The sequence below is a fragment of the Falco biarmicus genome, chromosome 5, assembly GCF_023638135.1.
Source record: "Falco biarmicus isolate bFalBia1 chromosome 5, bFalBia1.pri, whole genome shotgun sequence".
Lineage (NCBI taxonomy): Eukaryota > Metazoa > Chordata > Aves > Falconiformes > Falconidae > Falco > Falco biarmicus.
In genome coordinates this window covers 86,248,142-86,264,505 of record NC_079292.1, presented here as the reverse complement: position 1 = coordinate 86,264,505, position 16,364 = coordinate 86,248,142, and the positions used below count along the sequence as shown (strand labels likewise).

The window sequence follows — 16,364 nt, the reverse complement described above, 5'->3', positions numbered from 1 at the left end:
GGGGCGCGGGGCGGGGGCGGGGCGTCGCTCCCCAACCGCCCCAACCGCCTCACGCCACGTCATCAGCCCGCGCCGGCGGGAGCGGCCGCCCCTCGCGCGGGGGCAGCGGCGTTGCCATGGCGAAGGCGCCCCCGGCACGCTGCGCCCTGCGACGGGACGCGGAGGTGCCCGGCGCGGGCGCGGCCATCCCGGGGCACCGGCACCGGCTGTGCCGCTGGCGGCGCCTCACCGCCGGGGCCAGCCCGAAGGTAACGGGGCCTGAGGGGCCGCGGGTGCGGCGCGGAGAGCGCTAGGGGGCGCCGGCCGGTCGGGGCTCGCCCTCGCACTGAGGGGACGCGCCACCGCCAGCCCCCAGCGGCGGCTCCAACGGCCCCAGCGGCGCGGGGAGGGCGGGCCGGGCCCGCGGGATCCCGGGCACTTGGAAGAGGAGGGTCGGGCTCAGGGAAGAGGCGTGCCGGGTGGGCAGCGGCCGTGCGGTTTGCCAGCGATGGGCAGCCTGCGCTGCGCTCCCGTGGGTGGCGGCGTTCAGCTCTGGGTCCGAAAAAGGAGACAGGTGATTGCAACGCTATTATTATTTTTTTTTTAAAAAAAAACGTATTTCCAGCCCAGTTTTGACCCTGATAACTTGGAGCACAGGGTCAAGGTGAGGTAACTTGCACGGCAACTCAGGAGTAAGGGACCTTGTTGCTATGTGTAAAACTCACGGGTCACACACAGGACTTGCTGTTGGGCAGTACTGCGGCTTGTATGTATAGGCAAGTAATGCAAGAGATTTACCCTAAAGCACGATCGCCTGCATCTACAACCACCTGAGATGAAGGAAAATGAATTCTAGGGTCAACGTCCCTTTGTTTTCCTTCCCTGGGACCTGTCATGGTTTAACCTCAGCTGGCAACCAAGCACCACACAGTTACTCACTCCCCTTCACCCAGAGGGACGAGGAGGAGAATCGAAAAGGAATGTAAAACTTGAGGGTTGAGATAAGAACAATTTAATAGGTAGAGCAAAAGCCATGCACGCAAGCAAAGCAAAGCAAGGAATTCATTCACCGCTTCCCATGGGCAGGCAGGTGCTCAGCCACCCCCAGGACAGCAGGGCTCCATCACATGTAACGGCTACTCGGGAAGACAAATGCCATAATGCCAGATGTCCCACTTCCTTCTTCCCCCAGTTTATATACTTAGCATGACATCATCGGGTCAGCTGTCCTGGCTGTGTCCCCTCCCCATTTCCTATGCCCCCCCCCCAGCCCTCTCACTGGCAGGGCCCAAGAAACCAGAAAGCCCTTGACTTTGTACGGACATCACCCAGCAACAACTAAAAATTTCAGTGTTATCAGTTATCAACGTTGTTCTCACATCACAGCCAAAACACAGCACTGTTGTAGCTACTAAGATGGAAGTTAACTCGATCCCAGCCGAAGCCAGGACAGCACCCCCCATGCTCCACTGCCCGCAGGCAGGTAGGGGTGTGCATGTGCCTCAAAGGCCTCTGGCAGCAGCCGCTCGGGTTGCCCGAGCACAAAGGGAAGAAGTTCTGCAGAAATGCAGGCGGTCTGGGGTACAGGTGTTAACATGTGAAAACACAAGTCACATGTCAGAACCATTTACACCTTAGAGGGATGAATACGGGACAGAAAATCACTCAGACTGTTTATGCGGTGGCCAGCCTGGTTAAGACAAAATGCTGAATACAAATTTCATGGTGGTTGGTGGGGACTAGCTGAACAAGTCACCATCCAGCTCCCAGGGGCTGGGTGTTTGCATTCTCCCTGTGTGTTCTCCAATCACTATGATTGGCACTAATTGCCAAATTAATGATTATTACTTAATGATTTCCAAGTCCAGTATTTCCAGTGGGAGAAACGTGTTTCAAAAGAAATCTGTCTTATAACAGCTATGCTGTCTTGTGTGATATTCCCACTGATGTTTGCTCTCTCTGGAGGAGAAGCATGGATGTAAGAACCTTAAAAATTAATATCTAGCAATCCTTAAAAATATTTTCCTTTTTTTAATTTAAAGAGAATGGACCAAGCCTCTGAGTATGCTGTCTCTGAAGCTTTTTCCCTTCAAAAGTTAAGGTATCCACAGAGGCCTTGTGTTCCTCTGACAAGTTTGGAAACTGTGGAACGGCTGCAAGATCATGATGAGGCCTGTGAGGAAGGTGAGCTGAAATACTGCCTGCCACGAGATGCCTAAAGTGAGCTGTTCTTGATCTAGTGTTGTGGTTCTGGTCTGAACAAGCTCTTGCAAGGCTTGAGACTGTAAGAGTCAGTTCATAGTAAGATGTCTTTCATCTGATGGAGAGAGGCATAAGAAGAATCAGTTGCTGGAGTTCAAGGTAGATCTTGACTAGCATACCTAAGAGAAGGATAAATTCTCTGTCTCCTGGCAATTTCAGGTCAAGACAAGGGTGAATACCTCCCCTGAAAACACACTGTATGGCCAAATACAAGTTAATGGGTCATAGGGAACCAGGTAAAATTACCTGACAGATTTTTGATAGTGGGCCAGATGTGAAAATGGAGTTGCTCTGTGTAACTTTCGCATCTACAGATAATTGTGTGGTTTTGCTTTGATTCCCATGCAAAATTTTCCTTACTAATTAGCTAACTAAATATTCCCTTTGTAATGCCTGCAGAAACAAACGCTTACTGAAATTTGAAAGTAAAACTGCAGTACATTAAAAAAAAGATGGGGAAATGATCTCCTATCAGTGTTAGAAGTACATCTGCAGTGTAAAAAGCTGACAGGAGGCAAGATTTTAAAAACTGAGTTAACCATTCTTTTAAGACTCAAAAGTGAGCCTTATAGAATGGAATGAAGACACGTCTCTAGAGCATCCACTTCAATACAGGAAGTCAGTATTTCACTTATACTCATCAAGGGTTCAACTAATAGCATGGAATACACATATCTGCTTACAGTGCACTCTCTGAATGCATTATACAGCACAGTGACTCAAAAGGAGCTGTCTTTGCAACTGCTGGAAAAGTTGCTTGCTTTCCTCGTGTTTCTTTATTATTGTTGTTTGCCTTTCTCTCCTAGGGTTTTCCTTTTTATAGCTACCAATCCCTCAGGATTGTTCCTACCTCAGCTGAAAGCTTTTTATCTGGAACCCATGATTAGAATACTTAACTTCACATAGTCCACTTTGTAAAGAAAGGTATCGATAAGAGAAGTGCCAGGACCCATTTGCTGAAGTTACAAGGAGCTCACATTTCCCAGTCAAAAAAGTAACTCCTCCCCAAATGATAAGCTGTTTTCCTGTCTTCTTTCTGTTATCAGTTGTATTTCCTTGTTCCTGAGCTGGCCTGAGAGATTATGAAAGAACAAAAGTGATTTGAAGGACAATAAACATTACATTTATGTTTTCTTAAAAAAACCCCGCCCCATTTCGAGGAAGTTTTTAAAAGGCTTTGTTGCATTAGAAATACCAGGACTCAACGGGAACATCTTCATTTTGTGTTAGACGTAGAGATTTGGAGCAGCTGCTTCCTCTTGTTTATTGGCTCTGTACCTTTACAGGGGATGACTTGCACTACAGCGGCTGCTGAGATCCCTGCTCTTTGCCCATCCTCACAACATGGATAGCTCAGGATGGCCCAGCTTCTCGTAGGGCTGCTCTTGATGCCGTGCAGTTTACAGCCCTGCATTCGGCTTCAGGAAGAGTTTGGCCACCCATGCAGCAAGGCCAGGTGGTTTGCTGAGGCAGCAGCCACGTTAGCTGTCCTTGCTTTTGAGTAGGAACTCTGTAAAAGTAGTTTTTGCGTTTTTCCACAGGAGAGTGGAAATACAAGTAAAGTCCATAGAAGGACTTCATACTGAGTTGTTCGTTAGGCATTTGAGCTCACTGAGGAGTACCAAATCCATCATGTGTGCACTCCTGTAGTTGCAGTCTTAATGCTGAGTACAGGTAGTCTCCAGTGAAGCTTACCACCTGACAGACTTGTAATTTAGACTCACCAGTTGTTCATGGAGCTGCGATACTTGAAAAGGTTAGCCTGTACACGTGAAATGAACATTTGTCCAAACATTGGTTCTTTTTGTATTTAACATCTGACGTGTATGTGGAAAACATCTAAGTGTCTGCAAGTGCAGTGGTAAAACATATGAAAGCTATCTGAGTCATGAATTACCTCATGTGAATTCCGTCTCCTTGATAAATGCTATAATAATCACGAGTGATCTAAATGTCCACAGAATCTTGTAGGAAAAATGAGGTGAAGAATTCATTTGGTACACGTGACAGGGAAAAAGTTTACCACTTTCTCTTCCTATTCTTTTATTGATCGAGAAGATGAGAACAGAACTGTTAGCCTTATTCCATTTTCTGTTGCAGATCAGCTTTCAGTCATTTTAGACAGCCTTCCCAGCATGTGATACAACTATTCCAGAGATAGAGTCTTGCTAGTTTACACTTACCTATATATTTTTTAAGCAAATGAAGTCATTGGTCTTTTTCCTTATGATAGCCCAGCAGCTGCTCAGTAACTGGATGAAGTCCAAACTGCAACTGGAGCTGATGAGTGATGGAGAAGAGGAAGTTGACTCTATCCTCTTGGAAAAGCCTTCTGCAGCCCCTCTGAAGCATGAGCAGTTTGATGGTGAGCACAACAAAGGAGTTCCTGACATCCTTTGTGAGGTTGTGCTGGGAAAGGGAGCCAGGTCTCATGGCTTGTCATACTGAGAGATAAAAGTTGCTTTGAGGCCAGGGTAACAGGCTCAGTAGAAACAAGATCAGAGGTGATGATTTTTCTGCCCTAGCTCTTACAGCAGCTTGCCGTAGGGCTGCACAAATGGGCCTCATAAACATTCGATGTCTCCCTTTGTAAAAGAGAAATCATATTTCTTTTGTGTATAGGTATTTGTGAGGCCTGTCAAATTTATACAGCCATTTGAGATGCTCAGAGGCAAGGCAGTAAAAAATGGTTGAAATGCTGTTACTGCTTTAGTGTGTTCAATGGGAGACTGATTAAGACTCTTTGGGGATAAATGGAGTGCAGTCAGTGTGTCCACTTCCATGATAAATGCATTCACAGTCTGGGAAAATGATCCCTTTAATTGTATTAGGCTTTGTGATCTGAGACAGAGGGGTTTATTCATTTCAGACTAGCCTGAGAGAATCTGAATTCCTCATTTCAGACTTGTGCCGCTATCTGGAACATGAAACGGAAAGTTTTTCTGTCCAAGAATACCTACAGCATCTTTTGCAGAGTGAAGTTGTGAATGGTGGGATAGTGGAAGACCTTAGACTTGAAGATATCAAGGAAAAGAAAAAACTTGCAGATCCACGAATAATCATGGAGCTCAGACACAAGCAGGTGCGAGCAGGCAAGGCAGCACAGTTAAAAGGAGTAAGATGAAGGATTATAGGATTACAGTAAATGCTCAGTGATACTTCCCCTGTATTCTCTCCCAACCTGCAATAATCTCTGACTTGGAGGCAAACATCTGAAGATACTCTTCCGCAGTTTAGCTGAATTTCTGCGTGCACATTAGCTATTACAGTAGCTTGCACAGTCAACTTTCACTACGTCTGTTAAGGTTTTCCCCCCTTTCTGAAGACCGACAGGAAAAGCTGCCATGGCAGTCTGAGTTCTGAGTAACACTTGTTTAACCTCACTCTCTTGAATGGAACTTTTTTGCTGGTCTGAGAACAGAACCTGCCCAGTCAGTGCCAGCTATAGATAGGGTTGCTTGCTTCATGTGAAAGGTGGCTTGTAACCCACCCTGTCAGTGTACAGTGAACCTCAAATTCTTCAGCCTTTGGTATCTGCTTTGACTTTTGCTGATTTCCTCCTTCCCAGGTGAAAGAAAACCGAATGAAGCGTCAGAAGGCATTAGAGCTTCAGAGACAAGAAAAGTCTCTGAAGAGATTAGCTCTGTCTGAGGCCAGGCTCCAAGCACAGGAGGAGGACAGAAGGAAGGCCCTGAAGGCCAAGAAGGAGGAGGAGGAGATCCAGAGGGAAATGGTGAAGCTGCGAAAGGAAATGGCTGAGAAGAGGCACACTATGGCAGAAGCACGGAGAACGTAAGAGGGAGAGGGGGGCATGGAAATAACCGTATGAAGAACGCTTATCAGCTCCTTTGGCTAAATGTAAGAGGAGTGGTGGTCCCAAAGGAAACATCTGTTGTTGCTCTGTCTTCAGACTCTCCCAAAAACTTTTATTTCTTTGTCAATGGCAGTTTATCATTAGTGGGAAGATGGGCTAAAGGTACCATTAGCCTTCCTTTCAGCCATTACTGTACTGAATCACAAAGTAGGAGCATGTTTGCACCACCATGCATTCCTTCCATCAGCTTTGTGGCCGCATCAAGCCTTGGTAGTGTGTAATGCAGCATGAAAGCCAGCACACATGCTCCCTCTCTCCCCTTCCCTCCCCGTCCTCCCCTCCCCAGCACTTACAATACTTCCTCTGCTATGAGAATAAACAGCATTTTTGCTGAGGATTCTGCAGAGACATTATTTTTGCTTCTGCTGAGCTTGAACTGTCAGAAATGTGACTCGTAGGGATGCCGTTTATTTGCTTAGGCAGCCCTGAGATCCTAAATCTTCTAATGCAAGTGCTTTGTTGAAATCTTACAGTTTTCTTCTGCATGCTACACTTTGGAAACACTCCAGACTTTTTAAACCATGACAGAGGCTGTTTTCTAAGAAGGCTGAGTTAAATAATCAGCAGCTTTCGAAGCTGCAGGGGTGGTTCTCTTAGGATTGGCCAAAAAGAGAGTGGAATCTGAGCTACAATACTTTTCTCATTGTATTAGATCTGTATGTTTGTTCATTTTCCAGGGAGGGGAAGAAACAAGAAAAAAGTCAGAAGTTGTCAATGCAGGAGGTATCTATTACTGCATCACCACTCCTGGTCCCGAAGGAGGAGGAGCAAGGAGAGGAGAAACAGAGAAAGGCTCAGGAGCTGTTGCGCAAGATTCACACCAATAAGCAAAGAGTGAGCATCACCCCTCTTTGTCTGAGACCGAGTTACCTGCCCTCAGCTAACATTTGCAAAACTGAAGTAAAAAGTCCTGGTTATCAGAATTTTTTACTCCTTCCAAGCTGTCCTTCTGATACCAGGAAAGCAGAAGAGCAGGGCAAAAATGATCTTGTAAGACTAGGAGCGAGAAATCCTGAGCCTCCATCCCCACTGTGTCTGTGCCTCAAGTGTACTCAGTGGGAGTTTCACTTAGAATTGTGGAAAAGATGTGGTGCTCAGGACAGCTGTGAACATAGAGGCTTCTGCATTTGAGAAATAGGCAGATGCACAGAGGAGGCAGTGGAGCAAGATTTATTTTCCCTTGAGGAAGAAAGTAAAAAGGGGGAAGTGGCACAAAAGGTCCTGAGAAGACCTTATTGTGTGCATGGGAAGATATTTTAAAGATTGCCTTGCAGATCCTGGTGCAGGAGCAGGGAGAGGAAAGGGAAGTGCTGAGGCCTGGAATGAATTTTGAAGTGGGTCTCCCAGAACTGAAGTATGCCAGCACATCCACAGTAATGGGTTCCTCAGGGATCCACTCCCACTGGGGGCAGCAGGATATTCTGTGATATTGCAACAGCTCTTTCGAGGCAAGCATGCAGACTTTAGTAATTTCTAGTAGGAACCTATTTCTTTTACCCTCATTATCCTGTCACCATGGCCAGCTCTGGGTTAAACACCTAATTGTATCAAATACTTGCAATTAAAGAGCAATGTTTTTGTACTGAATTAATTTTATATGGGCAGTTTCAGCAAAGGGAATAAATTTCCCTGAGTGCAGGTATGAATGCCACCCATCAGGTAATGGTTTTAATTAATAGATCAATCATCATTAACGCCTACTTATCTACATCTAGAATTTCTTTTATAGAAGAGTCCCACAGCTTTTATGGTGATTCTCCCCATGGCTGACTTCATCTGCCCGTCTGCTGGATTTGAGCTTGCCTACTGTTTAGCGGTACACAACCTCTCTCCAGCCCAATTTAAGCTATGAAGATAAGCCTGAATGAAACCACAGAACAATTTAGGGCTGGCATAATGTGAGAAGCCAGTGCTTAGCTGAGCTAAGCAATAGTGACACTCCGATTATTTTCCTAAAGCAGAAAGAAATGGCTAATGCATTGACATTTTGTCCGTTTTGTAAGTCTCCATTTGGAGATTTCAGTGAGTGAGAGGAATGCAATTAAAACAAGGCATTACGACAAAGGGGAACAGCTGAGTCCTGTGAGTTGACCCACTAGGAGGATCAAAATGAACAGTGTTGCAGTGACAGGGCTAGAATCATGGGGTAGATTAGATAGCAAATTGCTGTTCTGTACAATGAAAATCACTCCCAGAGGCAGCGAGTCTAATTACACAACAGGGGAAAGGTTTGGCTTCATGCTGGAACAAGGGTGAGCTTAGGTTGTGTCATAAATTCATGCTGGGAAGTATCTTAATTTTTGTCTAAGTTAGAAAAAAACACACCAAAAAACAAGTGGCCCATGGGAGATATTTGTGAACTGTTCTCAGAAGTGTTTGTAACTGTAGCATCTTAAAGACATTTTCTAGATTTTGAAATTACTTTCCTCTCTAGAACTTCTATGATCCTCACCCATTTTATTCCTTTATACTTGGTGAACTAAGTGCATTTCACTCAAAAGCATAAAGCCCCATGACGTTATCCTTCTAGTCCCTTTCTGCTTCTTGTAGAAGACCTGTACATGCTCTGCACTGGGTTTTTTACCCTCAAGGTAATTGTTGAAAGTGGGGATACTAAAAAGAATCTCAAAAAGGAAAGTCAACTAAGGGGAAGGGTTGAGAAGATCAGCATTTGTGTGACGGGCTGTACCTTCTCATTGGTTTTCTGAAACTCTCCCATGCAGTGCATGCAGCGACATTTCTCTGCTTGGCTGAAAGTCGTTCTGGAGCACAGAATTAAAATGGGAAAAGCCAGAGCCTTTGCTGACTGGAAATGCCAGTTGAAGGCCCTGCGAGCTTGGAGAAAATATACCTGGGCCCAGAAGGTAGAGCAGGAGACACAGCAATTGGAAGCTCATCTCCGAGATCAAAACAGGTAGTGACCCTACACTGTGGCACTCTTCCTACTGCAGTAGTACTTGGGCACAGCAGTGATCAGGGACTGTAAAAGGGGGTTGCCAGTTAGCCAGCAGGGGGAAAACGGTAGCTTTCTGAGAAAACTGCTACGCTGCCTGTAGTCTGCCAGAGACGCTGCGGCACAGATGAAAAGGAGGACAGAGATAAACAAGAGCTTTAGCACTTTGCAACAAGCCTGCATCTCACTCGCTCTGTAGGTATCTTTCCTGGCAATCTCACCCTGGCTTGCTCTGGACCCCAGAGAATACGAGGTGCCATATTTATTCCTGATTAATATAGTTATTTCCTATTTCAGTAGCAGTACAGCAGAGATCATTTTGGCCAGTGTCTTTCATTGAGGAGGCTGTTGGATGAATTACCTATCAGCCAGAGAAAATTTTGCTCTTGCAGGTGTCTGGCAGGTTGTGTGGTGAGGCACTGCCACCTCCCCCTGTGCAGCTGGCAAGGGAACTTCCTCTTTCAGACCTGTCCTACAGATGACACAGGAAATTGCAAAATGTGAACTAGGGAAACTTACTTCAAAATAATGGGCATCCTTTCTGCCCTCCCACTCCTCCTTGGAGAAACTGTACAGCTTTGGAGTGCCTCAGAGTTAGGCCACAAAAAGAGACTCAGGAAATTATGGGGCCTCATGCCATAGCCTGGTCTGCTGTACTTGCTGCAATTGTTTCAAGCCTGCAGAAGTCTCACTCCTGTCGTAACACAAGTGCTTTCTCATTCAGGAAAAAACAACTGTCTGCAGAGCATAACCGGTGACGGCTTTTGCGCTGCTGCTTTCTGGCATGGCAGCGCTGGAGCCGAGCAGAGACAGAAAAGCAAGAGCTGCAGATCCAGAGGGAGAAGATGAAGAGAAAGATGGCACAGCTGCTGGAGGCAGTGTCACTGGGGCAGGGTGGTCTGGACAGGCCACTGGAGGTTAACAAGCCTGGGACAGCAGAAGTAAACCATCATCAAGATTTGCAGCAAGACAAGGTAAATCCTTCCCATTTTGTTTTTTGTCTATTGGCATTTCAGTACTCTTACAAAGTACTTCTTTTGTGCAGTCTGAAATCAAGAGTACATTGTCCCAGAGAAAAGCTTCTTTCCCAGGGTGACCCCCACATAACTGCCTGCAACTGTTCAGGAGGGAAGTCTTTAAAAATCAGAGGCAAAAGTGAAGGACAATGGATGCGTTTTAAAAATAATCTCTAATAATGACAAAGAACAGCCCTTCATGTACTGTGAGTCGCAATGAGCATCCCACCCCAGATCGCTTTTGCTGAGAGATTAGTTACATCTTTGATGCCTGCTTAGACTTAAAAAGAATAATGCTTGACTGCGTGACAAGAGATTTTGTCATGCCAGTGCAGCTCTCTGGCTTTTAAGCATGGGGGAAAAAAGTTGTCAGTGGCTGTTTCAGATAATGTGCATCACAAGGAGGTGGGAGAGGAGAATCAGAGCTAGCTTCCTTAAATTGGCATTTATCAGGTCAGAGCCTGCCCTTCCTTTCTGTCTATAAAACCTGTACCACAGCAGTATCCCGATCCCAGCATGAGAGCTCACACACACATATTACAGGTCAACCTTTTAGTTTGCTTAAGTGTCAGCAAAAGTTGATTTCCTGCAGTGCTTGTATCATCCTAGTAGGCCCCTGTTTTTCATCTGATGCACTGGTAAAATTTGTGCTGGAAGGATGAGACTGAATTTGGGGTTTGACCTAGGAATCAGAAAGCAGATCTTACATCTGATGCTTCTTCAGAGAAAAACCCTGTGTCAGAAAAGGTACAGCTTCATTCTGCACTGTGCACCAGTTTCATGGTAATACTTAGCAAAGCTGGAGAAGAGGCACGAGGAAGCAGCACCTTGTACACTTCTCTTCCACCTGAAAAGGGATCAGCCATGTAGATCACTTCAGCATTTTTTTCTTTTATTCTCCATCTGAGTTCTGAGTGGGGACAACACAGTCCAAAAGGGACAGTGCTAATCCCTGAATAATGAGCTGACCCCTGAGAAATGAGCTGTCCTGAGCTGTGCTCCCTAACAAAATAGTCAGGATATATTCCTGCCAGAGCTCTTGCCTGATCAGGATTTCTTCCTCCCAGTGAAATGGCACACAGCTCCCTAACAGTCTTTTCCTACAACCTGTTACTTTGTGCATAACAGGGCCCCTCTGCTGTGGCTAGGAACTGGATAAAGACCGCGCAGCTGAGATTACCCTACTTCTCAGGCATCTCACCAATCTGCATTAAAGAAATACTTACTGCGTAGGAAGGGCAGAAGGGTACTTCATTCTAATCCATGCCAAGTTTTCCTTATTTCTTTTTTTTCCCCCCTAGCCAACTGAAACTGGACTCACACAGAAAGAACCTGACCAGACCAGAGACAACTCTCATTGGGATGCTGCTCACACATCTCATTCCCACAGAAAACCCAAATTTGCCTGGGAGATGACCGTAAAATGTGCAGCCCTGAGTGCCCAGGACCAGGCTGTGTACAGGAATCAAACAGCCACTCTCCCCCAGCAGTTTCAGGCACCTGGTCCAAAGCCAGCTCCTGCTTATGGTAGCAGTTTTGAACACTGTCATGACTTCCAGCGATGTCTGATTGAGGAGCAGAGGCAGCAGCTTCAGAAACAGCAAGAGCTGATCCTTGAACTGCAGGAAGATCAGAGGCTGAGCAGAGTTAAAGAAGAGTCAGCACAAGGCACGGCTGTAACCCAGCTGCTTAACAACTCTGCTTCACAAATCAGGGAGGAAAAACCGAAGATGGAAGAACAATCCAGGTGCAAGAATACAACCCGTTTGAGGTATATGCCCTCGATGAAGCAGGCTCAATTAGTCAGCATGTCTCATTCCTACTCAAGTTGAGCCAGAATTTGGCGGGCGCACTTCAGCCACGCTAGCATTATTTGCTCTTCTCTCACCTGTGACTTAGCCCCAAGGGTAGTATCAGGCTGGCCACAGTTCTCCGTCCTCCCTTTTTGCAATGGCTTGACATCATGTGATCCATACAGGATCCACTTAGAAACAGCAACACTAGAGTGTCACATGTAGTAGCAGCAGGGATTTATGTGGTTAGGAAAAAAGAAAGTGTCATCCTCAGTATTTCAGAACATGCAGCAGCCCTGGGTACTTGACTCCTTTGCAAGGATGCATCATTAATCCCATTTCAAGCAGAAGAAAGGTGTATCAGGGATTCAGAATGAAAATGCAGCACAACGGGGAATAGAAATTACAAGGCCTGTTCCTCAACAATAGGTGGTAGGTGTGAAACATCATTTGACCACATTCGTTGATGAGTTTCTGTTTTCTTTTCATAGTCCACCTGTTTCTCATAAGCCAGCAAACACCAGGGCAGTGATGCAAAGCAGGAAGCCCTCCAGCCAGCTGATCTCACCTCATCCCATACTGAAAGGTATTGTTCTAGGTAGCAAAGACCATTCCAGACCACTTCTCTCAACAGCTTGTCTGAGAACTTTTCCCTTTATTTGCCTCAGCCTTACTGGTTGATGACAGCATGCAAATAAAACTCAGCCCTCTTTCCCAGCCTGACCAGCGCTGTGAGAGGGGGATCTGTCTTCATGCCCAAGTCAGGCATCTGTAAAACCCGGGCCACTGCAAGCCTCTCAAGTCAGTGCTTAGTACGCAGTGGTGGCTAACACTTGTGATTGTTTCTGGTGTGACAGGACTTGGAGAGAGCAGCTCTGCAGGGGTTTTTTTGCTGTCAGTCTCATTCCCGTCATCGTACATTCAAGTAACACTTAAACTGACCAGACATTTTCATCTAACTTTGACAGAGGTATTGAGATTTCAAAAGGGAACTAAGTGCCTACCCAAGGTTTTGTGAGATAACAGTAGCTAGGGCTGGGGAAGGAGCTCAGGACCCCTGCCTTCTGTGAGATATCTCCCCCCCATGCCCACACTGGAACAGCATATACATGGTAAACATGCAGCACAACCTTTTCAAGCAGTAAATTAAGATCGGGTTCTGTTATATCCCTAGGTCATGTCCTTCCGTATCAACTAGGGGGTGGTCCTGATTGTCTGGAATATGATCATTGTGATGTTTTAACAGTTTTGGGATCACTGTGTTCAGCTCTGATGCTACCTAGTCTAAGCCATCACTCAACTCTGATTTGCCTGAACTGTATGCCTTAGAGACAGTGAGCATATTTTCAGAGCACTCAAGTGCTTTTTTTTGAAGATCCAAAAAAAATGCAGTGAATAAGGTATCGCTGGATGATTTTCCCTTGACAGAGAATCCTGCGACAGCTGAGAGGAGAAAAGAATCTGAGGAAACCTACTGTGGTCAACACACTGAAGTCCCCCCAGTTATCAGTTGCTCTAGCCTGTGCCTTGTTTGCCGCTTCAGAAGCAGCAAGCATGGGTTCTCAACTCCACTGCATGTTCTGTGTGGTCCCCTCAGCACTGTAACACCTTTGCTGATAGCCAACAAGATCACCACATTGATGCTTCTTTTGGGAGATAAACTGCAAGCAGCAGTTTCTCACTAGTGGGACCAAGTACCTGTGCGTCACTGTGGCAGGGATGCTTTCCATCATGAAATTGCCCTATAATTAAGCAATTGGAGCTTGCTGGAGACCTCCTAGCAATTGCTGCCAAATCAAGTCCCCCGAGCCTCAGCTCTCAAATCAGGGAAGACGGGGATAAAACCCTGAACACAGCTTCTTTCATAACAGCCTCATGGCTGTGACTGTCAGCCAAGGAGGGTAGAGTGAATCTAATTGGGTAGTCCTGAGTCATCTCTTAAATGTTTGTGGGTTCCTTGTTCATGACGCTGCCAGCCGTAAGAAGCAGCAGAAAGCAAGTCCCTTTGTCTGGCCACTGCAGGTCAACAGGGGCCTGGCAGTAGAGTGAAGTGGTCATCCTTGTTCACCCAACTTCTGCCATTATCCTATAGCTCGTTTCCACTAAGCCTTACATCCTCTGTTTCTATAGCTATGGAGGAGAGAGCAACTCAGCGGGCAGAACGGAGGAGGAAACTAGAAGAAGCCAAGCAACAAAGAGAAGAGGCAAAATTGGTAAGGGAAATGGAAAGTGTAATATCTCTTTCACACCATTCCAGTTACAAGAAACGCTGTTTTAACCCCAAAGTTAGAGACCAAGAAAAGGCCCTTTATATAAAACGGGAGTTTTATAGCTTGTGAGAAAGCAGATGTCCAGCACACATCAAAAGGAGTAGTTAATACTGCATTTGCATATGGTGACAGCACTAGCTGTGCCATATCTCAGGCAGACACTTCATGTTAATGCAGCTGCAATTCTGGAAGCAGCCTCCCTTACTCCCAATACTTTTTTAACACCTACCCCGTAACTTGTCTTTGCCAAGGATGGGAAGGATGGAAGTGCTTGCAGACATCCACTTGACTGGACCTGCCAATGGTGATTTCCCTTCCCCTGCCTTTCCTGTCTGGTCATGTGCAGTTCAAGGACATGCAGTCTCACCCAGTCAAAATCCTGCATCTTTCTAGCAAATCTCTGCTGAAGAGAGAAGATACTGACAATGTTTGCATAGTTAATACCCAAATTCCGTGACACACATCTAACAGAGGAGCCGCCTTAGCTTCAGGGCATTAAGCTGTTACTGAAAACATGGATAGTAAATTGTATTAGGTTAGAAAGCTCAGAACTGGGGGTCCTAAAACAGCCAGCATTTCTTCCTTCTGCAAGCAAGAGAGGTGCACTCACATACACAGGAGGCTGAAATGAGCTCTAGAGAACGCTAACCACAGAGTGGACAGACAAGCACCAGGTTAGTTTTCCTCACCTGCAGTTGCCACAGTTGTAGAAATCAGGAAGCACAGTCATAATAATCATGCATTATGGTTCCTGTGGGTTTTAGGCCTTTGATACATACATTGAGAGTGAAAGCTTTGTGAAATGAAAATAGAGTGGGGTTTGCAAGGGGAGTAGATAAACATTCAGAGAAGTATATTTTGCCAAGTATGGCCAGTACCGAAGTACCTTCAGTGTTCGGAGAAAGAAATGTTTGGGTACCTGTAATGCTGCTCTGCATGGAGAAGTAAAACTTCAGAGCAGAGCCCAGGGCTTCAGAACTGACTTCAGCTATCAGGTTATCGATGAATAACTTGGTGTATGGCTTAATTTTTTTAGAGGAGGAGTGGGCAAATACTGTAAGTTAGGGCAAAGATAGATAGACAGATAGATGTAATAGAAAGAACAGTCCCTTCTTCCTCTCCCTTCCACTGTTCACTGTCCAACACAGATCATGTCTAGTATGTGACAAAGTCTGTTTCCTTCTGAAGCTTCAGGTGCTGGTCCATACTAGAGGAATACTGGGAAAGCTTAGAGGTCTGTGTTCTCTGAAAAGGTCACTTGCACCAAATTAAATTTTACCTTTCTCCATTTTCTCCATTTCAAGGCCCAGCTGAAGGCTGAAGAGGAAGCACGACAGAGGAAAGAGGCCGAGGAAAAGAAAGCTCAGCAGGAAAAACGACGGGAGGAGAGAAGGCAGCAGAAGCTGGTGACCAAACACCTCACCTGTTTCCCCCCCTTTAGCAGGGATAGGGAAGCGGAGCCGTTACCCGCTAGCACTCACTCAGACCAATGTGAGCTGAAGGTCTTCATTAGCAGAGCAGAGCCGCTATATCCACTCACCACCTTCCCCCTTTTTGGCAGTATTAGAGGAAGAGCCGTGGACTGAACGTGTTATGAAGTATATATTATCTGTCTCATCAGCAGGACTAGAGGGCCCAGCTGGTGGGCCTTCACTGCTGAGGTACAGCCACATAAGCCCCCCCCACTGGCAGCATGCTCAGCCTGCTTTCAGACTGCTCCTTCCACTTGTATCCCCCCTCCAGTATACACAATGATACCAGTCACAAACACACAATTTAAAAGTAAACAAGCCTGACAGTTAGATTGGGGGCAACATTCCACCTGAACGATAGAAGCTTCCTCTCCTAGGAGCTAGCCTAAGAACAGTCCCACTTCATTATTGTTACTTGGAAATGAGCTGTCCTGATAACCCAAATAGCGCACTTGAAATCCTACAGGAATTTGACCTACAACTACTGCTCTACTTGGACTGAGCGTTTTAGGATGTTTGACCTTCATCCCCGAGTCTCAGCCAAAAGTAATATTGTACAGTTACATAACACCCACTATTTAGGCTAGACTAAGAGGTAGGGTCCATGTGTAAACTCAGAATCATTTCTGGACATGTTTTCAGTCCAGTTTTATAAACATAGAAAGCTGCCCTCCTCAAAGCTCCCCTCCCCACATGATGAAGCCCCATGAAGAGGAGGTTCCTGCTGTGTCAGCACTGGTGGTAG

General features: G+C 46.0%; 1 protein-coding gene across 1 annotated transcript in view; it reads left to right on the top strand.

The window, feature by feature from the left end:
* The first annotated feature begins 84 nt into the window (after positions 1–84).
* The window catches only part of CCDC191 (coiled-coil domain containing 191), a 21,442-nt gene continuing 5,162 nt past the window's right edge, over positions 85–16,364 (top strand). The window contains 12 exon segments of the mRNA XM_056342189.1: positions 85–248; positions 2,022–2,163; positions 4,475–4,606; positions 5,145–5,323; positions 5,810–6,033; positions 6,793–6,949; positions 8,839–9,029; positions 9,793–10,042; positions 11,386–11,855; positions 12,369–12,463; positions 14,008–14,090; positions 15,452–15,553. Of these exon segments, the coding sequence (XP_056198164.1) occupies positions 117–248; positions 2,022–2,163; positions 4,475–4,606; positions 5,145–5,323; positions 5,810–6,033; positions 6,793–6,949; positions 8,839–9,029; positions 9,793–10,042; positions 11,386–11,855; positions 12,369–12,463; positions 14,008–14,090; positions 15,452–15,553 (2,157 nt within the window). The 5' untranslated portion in view covers positions 85–116.